The sequence below is a fragment of the Vigna umbellata genome, chromosome 1 (assembly GCF_029865625.1).
Source record: "Vigna umbellata cultivar VRB3 chromosome 1, Vumbellata_1.0, whole genome shotgun sequence".
In the NCBI taxonomy this organism is placed as follows: Eukaryota; Viridiplantae; Streptophyta; class Magnoliopsida; order Fabales; family Fabaceae; genus Vigna; species Vigna umbellata.
Window position 1 is genome coordinate 107,712,600 of NC_142165.1, and position 12,201 is coordinate 107,724,800.

At 34.5% G+C, this 12,201-nt stretch overlaps 1 protein-coding gene across 5 annotated transcripts in view; it reads right to left on the reverse strand.

Moving 5' to 3' along the window:
* The window catches only part of ALY3 (DNA binding protein), a 28,780-nt gene that overhangs the window by 3,522 nt on the left and 13,057 nt on the right, over positions 1–12,201 (reverse strand). For all 5 annotated transcript variants that reach the window (XM_088105477.1, XM_088105476.1, XM_088105473.1 and 2 more), the window contains 6 exons: positions 11,950–12,128; positions 11,192–11,474; positions 2,465–2,698; positions 727–888; positions 469–612; positions 161–385 (listed from right to left, as the gene is read on the reverse strand). In XM_088105477.1, the coding sequence (XP_087961603.1) occupies positions 161–385; positions 469–612; positions 727–888; positions 2,465–2,698; positions 11,192–11,474; positions 11,950–12,128 (1,227 nt within the window). The remainder of the gene's footprint in view (positions 1–160; positions 386–468; positions 613–726; positions 889–2,464; positions 2,699–11,191; positions 11,475–11,949; positions 12,129–12,201) is intronic.

A 12,201-nucleotide genomic window follows, 5' to 3' on the forward strand; every position in this document is an offset into this window, starting at 1 on the left:
TAAAAATGAGAAAACTGGAAGATCAAACTGTTTGGCATGAACATTAAATAGCACTCCATATATAACTTTGTTGAGTGCTGTGTTCTTTTAGTTTGTAACAATTTAATCCGAATGTTGCATTTACTAATTTAATTAGATGCAATTAGCTGCCTTTCTATACCTGAGAAGCTTGAACAATCATTGTCCGTGCTTTTCTTCTAGAACTTTCAACAATTTCAGCAATATGACTCTGAGATATTGATTCTTGGTTGTGGCAAGCTGAACAATTGGAAGAGCTCGCCTGACCACTAGGATCATCAAAATTAGCCATGGGCTTTAATGAAAAAACGGAGGAGCTTGCTTGATATGTGTTGCGTTGCCTCAAGCAAAACAAGGCAGAGGAAACCTGCAAAAGTGCAATACATTCAGACAATTGTAAATTACTGGAATGAGAAGTTGTAAGGATGAAAAACAATTGAAGATTTGTGCCTGTTCATTTGCTTCAGTTAATTGCTTTAGTACAGAAGCGTAATTCCTCTTAAAAAGTTCTGAATCCTTTACTGAGTTGTCTCCATATTTCTGGCTCTCTGATATCCCATCATTCATGTGCTTCAGTTCAGATAATATACGTTCCTAAAAGTTCAAAATCAACAGATCAAAACTCATTTTAGAAAGGAATATTTGAAAGAAAGATATTTTCTTTTATCATAACAGGACAATGGTAAAGGCAGATGAATTGGGAAACACCTTTTTGTCTAGAGCACGATTCAAATCTGAAATAGCCAATGTGTCAGCTTCTTTTGAATGTACATGTTCAAGAAGGGAAGGTTGAGAACTTGATGGTAGTTGCACATTACCAATCTCGCTGCACACAACTTTTGGTTGTGGTTTGGAGCTTGAAGAAAATACCTATGAATTAAATGGAAAAAATATAAGATTAGAAAACTGCATAGGGATTAGTGAATATAGTGAAAACTAGGTATTAGATTAATCTCCTCTGTGTAGAAAAAAGACTTTGGGCACTGTGTTTATAATAAAAAGAATATGGACTAATCCCAAAATACAAATAATAATAGGCAAAGATAATAACATAAAAACAGAAGATAAAAGATAAAAGACAAGATATATAACCCTCTTCTACAAACTAGTGCATATAAATCACATGTACCAAATTTGTTATACATATAATCAATTCTCGGTCCTTGTAAGGACTTAGTGAAAATATATACTAACTGATCACTTGAGTTAACGAACTCAATCTTAATGTCTCTAGATACAATCTTCTCTCAATTGAAATGACGGTCAATCGCAATGTATTTGGTTATCTCATGAAAGATAGGATTAGAACTAATACGAAAAGTAGTCTTATAATCACATATAAGTGTTATTTGAGTGACATATCCAAATTATAACTCTCTAAGCAGTTACTTAAGCCAAATAAATTCACAAGTAGCTGAATCCATAACTCTATATTATGCTTTTACACTAGATCTTGTCACAACACTTTGTTTCTTACTCTTCCAAGTGATCAAGTTATTACCACCAATTAAGACACAATATCTTGAAATAGGTCTTCTATTAGAAAGAGATCCTACCCAATCAACATTTGAATAACAAATAACTCCTGGATAAAGGATTCTCTATTAGTTCTCCGTAATTCAATAAAAACATTAGAAAACTATACTTTGAGTTTCCCTTTTTGGTTTTTCTCACCAGTCTCTCTGAGAACCCGGAATCTGTTTCTGGGTTCCTAACTTTAAGCAAGGAGGTAGAGACTTTGAGAGTGTCAATTCAAGATAGATACATTACAACCATGTGTTGCCATTTACAGAAACAAAACATTTCCAGAATCACTATTGCACTCAATAATGTTTCTTAGATTCCTCCAGAAAGCTTCACTTGCACCAATTCTAAATTCAGCTCAGAATACTGATACATGCACTGTGAGAATATACGCCCAAATTATGATAAAGCAATATTCCTATTCTTTTTACCACAATCGTTTACTTGTTTCACTGATTGATGCAAAAAAAAGTTGAAAGAGCTTCAAGTCCAGCAGAGTTAAGAAATCAGAACAACTGAACCAGAATATTATACAGCAAAAATTAAGTCCTCAAAATATTAGAGAATATCTTTTGAAAGATCATTGAGAACAAGAGAAGAAAATGATCCGTTGGCAAGTGTTTTTTGATAAATATCAAGCTCAAGGACAGAGCCTTGTTCATCGACAACAAGTCAGTTGCCTTCTTCAATTTGTATATTCCCTTAATTCTTGTACCATACACGATCTTTTAACAAAATTATTGTATTATTTATTTTATTTTTCTGAAATGACCCTCCTTTATACGATGATATTTCTAAATTCCTAATGGTCTAGCTCGGCCACTGATGACTGAACTAATGTGAAATTTACATCGTGAAGAAATTAAAGCAATCAAATTATCATCACAATACAGAATTAAAATCCAACTCAACAAATTTGTACCTGTTTTGATAAAGCACCAGGTCCATGCAGAGTGGGGGATATATGAAGGCTTTTACTGGTATCTGAGTTCTCGCCGGGGGACAATATTGTGTGCCCAGCAACCTTTCTCTGTTTCAGTTTTCCATTAGGCTTGAGCTCAACAAAGTTCTCGTTTATTTGGGCGGAAGAGGTATTGTGTTGTATCAGAGATGTAGGCATATTTTCAAGTGGATACAAAGGCATGCAGTCAACATCCTGAGATACAAAAATGTGTCAAATTATGCTATTGGCAAAGAAAATTGTGAAGTGATCATACTACTTGGGACATGAATGGGGTTACAAGATGAAAAGTGAGGTGAGAAGAGCAATGCGGATATTCAAAAACTAAATACAACATGAACTCTACTGATTCGCTAGTAGAGTAACAATTCCTTCTAAGGTTATTAAAATCAGGATCCTACTCAAATTTTCAGGGATACCAACACAAGATAATAGGATTTCATTGAGGATTGCAAGATCCTAAGAGCCATGACAAATAAAAAGATAAAACTTGAAAAGTTTAGGTATATGAGAAAAAAAAATCTAGTTTAATTGATTTTCGCCAGTACACACACGTGTGTGTGTGTAAGATATCTAATAATTTAATATATTTAACACTTCTCCTGAAGCAAGTGTATACAAATAGTATATATCAAGTTTGTTACAAATATAATCGTATATTTGCTAATTGATCACTTTAGTTAACGAACTCAATTTTGATGTACCCAGATACAATATTCTCTCGAATGAAATGACAATCATTCTCAATGTGTTTAGTACTCTCATGAAAGACAAGATTATTATTTCTCACATATAAGTGTCATTTAAGTGATATCTCAAAATTGTAATTTTCTAAGAAATTGTTTAAACCAAACAAGCTCACTAGTGACTGAGGTCATAGCTTTATATTTTGCTTTTGCACTAAATTTTGTCACAAGACTTTGTTTTCTGATTTTCCAAGAGATCAAGTTCCCATTGTTAGAATATGTTTTATTAGCTGAATTATTTCTGCCTTTGTGTTTTATTGTTTCCTTATTTAGCAAATTATAATTACAATATATGATGGGGATATCCCTGAATCATAGGGATATGGTTGTCTCGAAGTTATTATTTTACTTCCTAAAATAGCTTTCTAGCCTTGTATATATAGATTGTATTGTAATAAGATACATCATTCTACCCTAAATTATAACACCCATCAATGGAGATACAATATTTGGACGTAGAGCTTCTATCAAAAGGAGATCCTATCCAATCAATATCTGAATAACAAACAACTCTTGTATGGTTATTGAAACCATATAACAACCCTTTTCCAGGAGCTCCTTTAATTTATTTTAATATACAAATGACTATATTCCAATGATCTTGACATGGAGAATTAAGAAATTGGTTTACCATACTGATTCAAAGGAAATGTCAGGATGAGTAAATGCAAATAATTTAATTTTTCAACTAGTCTTCTATACTGCTCGAGATCTAACATAAGTTCTCCCTGATTTGATAGATGTTTAGTATTAGGATTTTTTAAGAAGTGGACTTTAAGCCTAACTCAATCCTACAAAACCATAAATTGACATTATCTCTAGTTAATGTGGGACTTCCAATATACACTCCTCACGTCGAGTTATATACATCTCGATCGTGGGACTTAACATTAATGGATGATCTGATAGCAGCCCGATAGTGTGCCTGACAAACAACAAATTTCGTTAGGATAGGCTCTAACAATGGCTTTGATACCATGTTAAGAAGTAGACTTTAAGAGTAACTCAACCCTATAAAATTGGCTTATAAGATGAGGTTTGTACACACTTAAATACTGTAAATTTGCCTTATTTCTAATCGATGTGTGGCTTCCAACGGGATCTAGGGGTTTATCAATCATTTTTGAATTCATCAACCTAGTTTCTTCAATAATATTCAATGCATACTTCCTTTGAGATATAACAATACCATTGTTGGATTGTGCCACCTCAATACCTAAGAAATAACTGAGTTTGCAAAGATCTTTGGTTTGAAAATGGTGACAAAGATGTTTTATCCGAGAGATGTCATAGTGGTCACTACATGTAAGAATGATGTTATCAACATATACTATCAAGTAGACAAATTCAATACTCGAGTGGCGATAAAAGATTGAATGATCTGTCTAACACCGAGTCATAACAAATTTTTGAAGGTTTCTAAATTTTCCAAAGAAGGCCCAAGGAAACTGTTTTTGTGTCATATAAGGATTTGCAAAGACGACATAGCAACCCATAAAACTCCCCTTGAGCAACAAATCCCGAAAGTTGCTCCATATAAATTTCTTCTTGCAAATCTCCATTACACAATGCATTTTTGACATCTAGGTGGTAAATAGGTCATTGTTGAAGAGCAATCATGGCTATAAACAAACAAACAGAAGCCATCTTTACCACTAGAGAAAAGGTATCACCATAATCCAACCCAAAAAATTTGTGTTCAACCTTTGGTCATAAGACGGGCTTTGAGGCGATCAATAGTATCATTAGGACAAACTGAGATAGCAAAAACCCACCTGGAACTAATTATAGATTTCCTGGATAGTAATGAGACAAGCTCCCAAGTTCCACTATTCTGAAAAACACTTAGTTCATCTAGCATGACCTGACGTCAACCAAGATGGGCTAAGGCATCACTGACAGATTTTGGAATGGTCACAGAAGAAATAGACGAAAGACAAATATAAATAGGTGAAGATAATCTATAATAACTCAAAACAATATAATTTGGAGAGGGATTACGAGTAGAACAGATACCTTTTCGGAGGACAACTAGAAGATCAGACTCATTTGTCAAAGCCAAGAGAAGACAAAGTAGTTGGCACTTGGATTGAGTCACCTAGTGGTTGTTGAGAACGATATTTGTAACTATAAACCTGAAGTGGTGGTGGAAGAGAATATGATGGTGGTGGTGGACAAGGCACAACTGGAGGACCACAAATAAAAGGAATATTGACTGTATTAGATGAAGTCATATCAAAAGAAGAATGACCTTTAAAATAAAAAGAAGATTCATTGAAGATGACATTAGTAGAAACAAAATAGTGGTGAAGAGAAAGAGAAAAACATTTGTATCCTTTTTGTGATCAAGTAAATCCTAAAAACACAAATTTGTATGATCGAGGATATAACTTATCAAGACCAAGACAAATTATGAACAAAACATGTAGACCCAAAAACTTTTAGAGGTAAGGGATGAAGAGGTTCATGAGAAAATAAAATAAAATGAGGTATTTTATCATCTAAAACTGAATAGGGCATGCGATTAATGAGAAAACATGAAGTAAGAATAGCATCATCCTAAAAATATTGAGGAACCTTATCATGAATTAAAAGAGTGGGAGTTATTGCAATAAGATATCTATTTTTGCGCTCAACCACCTCCATGTTGCTGAGGTGTATAAGCACATGAAGTTTGATAGAGAATGCCATGAGAAACCATAAATTGTTTAAGAGAATGGGAAAGATATTTGCAACCATTATCATTTCGCAAAGTTTGAATAGAGACACCAAACCAAGTTTTAATTTCATTAAAAAAAGATTGCAATATATGAAATAATTCAAAACAATTTTTTATTGAAAACAACTAAGTACATCTGGAATAATCATGAATAAAAGTAACAAATTATTGAAAACCTAAGTTAGACTTAAGACGACTAGGCCCCCAAATGTCAGATTGAAGTAAGGAAAAAATAGACGAAGCACGTTGGGAGACTCATAAGGAACTACAACTATGCTTAGCCTAATTGACACGACTCACGCCAAACTGGATAACTTGGATAAGTCGGGAACAAGCTACAACAATTTGGCAAGACTGAGATAACCAAACTGAGCAGAAAGAAGAGATGAAGACTCTATAACTACGCCAACATGTGTAGACGGGTAGAGATGATAAAGACCATGAGACTCACATCCGATCAAATCACCTATCTTGAACTTCAGTCCTGTAAACAAACAAAATGTTTAACACAATCAAGAGAACATGTTAGACTACTAATGGATAATAAGTTAAAAAGAGATCCAAGGACATAAAGAACATTATCAATTGATAAAAAAGGAAAAAGGGTAACAGTCTCAATACCATGAGCTAAAACCCTAGATGCATAAGTCATTGAACAGAAGGTAAATTATCTGGAGAGAATAAAGATGAAAACAAAGATTTGTCACCAATAATGTGATATGTGGCTCCTGAGTCGAGAACCCAAAGACCAAAGAAGATTGAGTCAGACCAACAAAAGTGAACTAGAAAGTTGTTGATCCTCGTATCATTTGAAAAAGTTATTGATAATAATAGATTTGTCGGTGATATTAGATGAAGAAGGATCCACAAGATGTGACTGTGAGGGGGGATAAATTTGAACAACAATAGCAGATTCGAGGAAGACATCCATGTAATGCATAACACCTGTCAATCTTGTGGCCTAATCAAGGCACCAATCATAGATCCTGAAAGAGGACAAAATGGTGACCTCGACACTCTAAATCGCTGTCGGAGAAGAGTTGGGACATGTCGTCACGTGACGGAGAAAGGGCGCAAATCTGGAACTTCGAGGGGCATATGAGGGCGCGTGGGAGCCCCGATGAAGGCATCGTTGATGGCACAGTGGTCACCTAGCAAAGACGATCAAAATTGTATGGTTGTCAGTGGAAATTGGAGCCCGACGATGTTGACGGGAGGAGATTGCAACAACTCCAACAGTTTTCGTGGTGAAGGTGACGGAATTTTTTCCAAAAGAACCTTTGGTTCTAGATGTCATAATGAATATTGTAAAAACTATATGGGATTAATCTCCCTTATATAGTAAATACACATAAGGTACTACATTCATAATAAGGAAAATATGGATTAAGTCCAAAATACAAATAAAGATTAATAACAAAGTAACTGAAGATAAAAGATAAAGATCATTAATAACTACTAGTGACTCAACATAATATTTCTTAATAAGCCAAGACTCCTCCCTCAAGTTGATGAATGAATATATGTCATTCTCAGCCTGCATGTAAGATCATGAAATTGTTCTATGGGAAGACCTTTTTTAAACAAATGTAAGTCAGGATGTGATGTAGGAAGCACTGATAAGGTCATTATCTAGATTTTGTTAATGAAGTGTTTGGTTCTATCATGTTGAACTCAATTGTGAACAATGTTAACAGGTGATTTATCATCAAACTAGAGAATCATAGGTTCTTCACATTTCACTTTAAGATCATTTTCAATCATAACAGTTCACACACCCCTCGCATCATAGCTCAGAATTTAGTCATTGCATTAGACCTTGTAAATACATTTTGTTTTTTACTTCTCCAAGTCATCAAGTTTCCATCCAAGAACATGCAATATCTTGAATTGGACTCTTATTAGTAACAAACCCTACACAATATGCTTCAGTATACACCTCCATATTTCACTTTGCATTATTCTTAAACAATAAACCCATATCAAGCTTGTCTTCAAATATTGAAGGATTTTGTTTATAGCTGACCACACTCATAACATATGCTGTGTAGGTCTAGAGTGGGCTAAGTAAATGAGCTTCACCTCAAGTCTACCGTATTAACCCTTATTCACCGTGAAACTACTTTCATCACTCCCAAAACTGTGGTTTTGTTCCATAAGAACTGTAATAGCTTAGATCATCTGATAGAACATGTGGCTTATTAGCATCGTCTATTTGGTTAGATTGTCTAGTGGTTGTTATCTTGTCAGCTGATGTATGAATGATTATACCTTTTGTTAAACTATTTTGTACAATAAGACAAAAGTTCTCGTGCTTCTAACTAATTTGTAATTGCCTGATATAAGAACTTCTACCTCCTCGTTATTGCATAACATAATAAGACAAAACGTTAATTCACAGTTCTGTTTGTTTGTTCTGAACAGGTGTGATTCCCAACCAAAGTTGCACCCTTTTTTCTCATTGCTTTTGGGCTTTTGTGGCATGTGGTGCACAACAAACACTTTACATTATAAATCTACTTGCATCCCACAACCTTTTCATCTTGTGCCTTGTCAACAATCTCCAATTATTGAAATTAAGGGATTGGGATTAAGAGTTTATTGGGTAGATTTGCTCCAGATTTAGAGTCTTTATGTCCAGAGATTTATTTCCTTTAAATACCAATGTATTGTCAAGAAAAGTAATTCCATAATTATTGCTGACTACCTACACATTTGTTTACTCATCTCTAGATTTTTTCTAAGACACTCATTTTTCATTCATGACTTTAACTTAGTTCTCATCCTTCAGCACTTCTTCAGATGGTGTAGGGACTTGAACTGCATTGAAAGCAGAGAAAAAACTCAGGCGTTAAATAGAAAGGCATTCAATGGACACAAATTGAGAAAAGGGATACATAGTACAAGACCATGTTCCTTTTCTTAGAGCAATAAGAAAATCATAAGTGTTAGGTTCCCAACTATCATCCAAGGAATTTTCCGAAAAGCCATCAAATATGACTTCCTAGGATATTCTTGCCTCCAAAAGGGATATTGGTAGGATATGTTATGTGTATGATAGGAGGAAACATATTAAAAAGTATTTGTTAGTTGGGTTGTTAGGTTGAGTCAGACTTTCTATATAGAGTGGGGTCTTTGTATGCAAGGGGATAGTTTTTAATGTTTGAGAATTGTTGATAGGATCATTGGCATCCTGTGGGAAGGGGAACATTGTCCCTTGGAAGCATTCATGCAATACTTGTTGCTTAGAATCAATAATACGAGATCTATTCAGTGAGTTTAGGAGTTTGCAGTTGTTTTCTTGGTTTCCTCTATCTAGAAACCTAACAGACATACTTAAATATATGGTTTGGATTACAATGATAGATATATAATTAGGATTACGTTAGAATAATTACTGTTACATATCATCATTAAGGCTAGTCTGCTAGACCAGTAATGAGTAGTACCTAGTTCTGTATCTAGAGGTCTAGTGCAGACTCTTGGTGTTCCATGTACTCTCGCTTTTTCAATATATATAGAAGATAATGAAAGGGATTTGTTAAGCCCTCAATAATATATTTTTATCAGTTTTTAGTCTCAAGTTGGTATCAGAGCAGGTTCATCCTGCTCTGGTTTCTGTCCTGGGTTGTCTACCAGCATTGTCATTGTCGTTTGCATCTGTCCGGTGCCCTTTGCCGTTGTCCACGGTTGTCTTGTCACTACCTGCAGCTGTCAATTGCAGTTTAAAGCTCTTCAACTTGGTTCTCTGCCATCTCACATCTATCTGCCGCTGTCCGCCGTCGTTCGCCGTCACTGCTCCATCTGACGACCACTGGATCTGGTTCGTCTCTTCACGCGACGACCTCTTCATCAATTAAATATTAAGAATGATGTTCTTCATGGTGATCTCGAGGAGAACACTTACATGGAGTAATCTCCTACTTTTTTTGCTCAAGGGAAGTTTGGTTTGGTTTGTAAATTGAGATCGTCTCTCCATGGTCTCAAGCAATTTCCACATGATTGGTTTGGGCAGTCTAGTCATATTATTCAAATCTTTAGGCTAAAGTAAAATGAAATTGATTATTCAATCTTTTATTGTCATACATCTCCTAGAAAATGTGTTTATCTAATTGAGTATGATGATTATATAATTATCCCAAGGAATGATGCAACCAAAAATTGATTAGTTAAAGCAATATTTGTGCAAACACTTTCAAACTAAAGATCTTTTGTGCCTTATACTTCCTAGGCACTGAAGTGACTCAATCAAAAGAAGATATTTTTATTTCTAAAAAAAATGTCAGAAATCTTGAAAGAAACATGAATGATTGATTGAAGACCTCTGGATCGTCCTATGGGTCGAAACCAAACATAATGGTAGAATAAACTGAGCCATTATCAGATCCAAAGACTTGAGGGAAAACTTATTACCTTACCGTTACTAAGTCTATCATATATTTTGTAGTTTAAATGGTTAGTTAATTTATGCAAACTCCTCGCACTAATCATTAGAATGTTGTGCTTCGCATACTTAGATACTTGAAAAGGCTCTAAGGACAAGGTTTTCTTTATGAAGTCAAAGGAAGTAACCAAATATCTGGATATTGTATTGTTGATTGGGCATGGTCTCCTACATACAAGTGTTTCACTTGATATTGTATTTTCATTGGAATGAATGTTATTTCTTGAAAAAGCAAGAAACATAATGTAATTGTTCAACCAAATGTTGAAGCTAAATATAGGGCAATGACATCACTCATTTGTGAACTTCAAGAAACATTTGTGGATAAAAAATTTCTCTAACAGAGGTTTTGTGAAATTCAAGAACTGAGGATGTATTGTCCAAGGAATTGACTGTCATCCTTTTTGAAAAGAGTTTTTGTCCAAGGAAATTTGCACCAAGTTTGTTGGCTCCAATGATCAGCTTCCAGATGTTTTGAGAAAATCCTTGAGGGGAGCTTACATTCAACTTATATTTCCAAGATTAGAAAGTACAATTTGTACGTTCTAGCTTGAGAGAGAGTGTTGAAATAGTTTACTTTATCTTCTCTCTTTTCTTAAGATTTTATTGTAAGCCATTGATCCTTATATATAATCAGCAGAGATATCTAAATTAAGGTATTTCAAGCTCTTTTCCTCGTATATATACTTTTCAAGTACAATAATAAAACAACAGTTTAGGCAGCCACTACATTTCCTTCTTCCTCCCATTATCATTTGTTAAAAGAGAAGGAAGCATACCATGACAAATTCAACCCCGAGTTCCGGTTGGTCAAACTGAACCCTATACCTACAATGATCAACAGTTAGTACACTTCCATCATGAATCTCTCTTGTCTTCGGATGAATAGCAATAACACGCTGCCCAACAATTAAAGGTTGGGCCAAATCAGTAGGAAGTCCTTCCTTGGTACCAGCAAGAATTTCAGCATAATGTGATCTAACAGATTCCCGGTATTCATGAAGTTTATGCTTCTCTTCTGTCAAAAATTGCTCTGAAAATCTTCTTGGTCTGCCAAGAGAACTGCATAAAGAGTAGCATGCATATGAAGTCATTTATCCAATACCAACTCAACCCAAAATCACAAGAATTATAAGAATGTTGGGTGCAAAGATTAAAAACTCATGACCGCTTCATCATAAAACCTCTAATACCATGTCACTAAAAAACTAAACTCAGAAACTTAAGCCATCAAGTGGAGGTATATGAATGATTTTATATATCTAATAGTCTTGGATGCACTTGGGTAACGACTAAAATGCTTATCCAATAATATCAGAACTTGCATCATAAATTTAACCATGAATTTTGTTGAAATGATCTAAAAGGTGCTTATTTTGATAAGCTTCACCAAAAAGTTCAATGAAACAAGCTAAAAAAAGCTAATATGAAATTTTCTTCAACCGCCACAAACTTGTAGAAGTTTTTCCAAACACTCAATCATGAATGCAATGATAGTGTAGAATGAAGTAACATTTAAACATTTCAAATTAAATACCTTCTGATGACGCCCCACTCAATACGAGTCAATCTAGGAACATGACCCAATCCAACATGGTCTAAGTACTCCACAAACTCTCTCTTTGAAAACCATGGGTAATCGATAGCACTATAAAACCACTCAAAAGTGCACCATCGCCTCATTTGATATGATGACAGACAATTGATAAGCTTTCCCTATGATAACAAAAGTAAAATTACTTTCCTAATATAGACAAAGAAATCAATTGATGCCACAGTACAAATGACA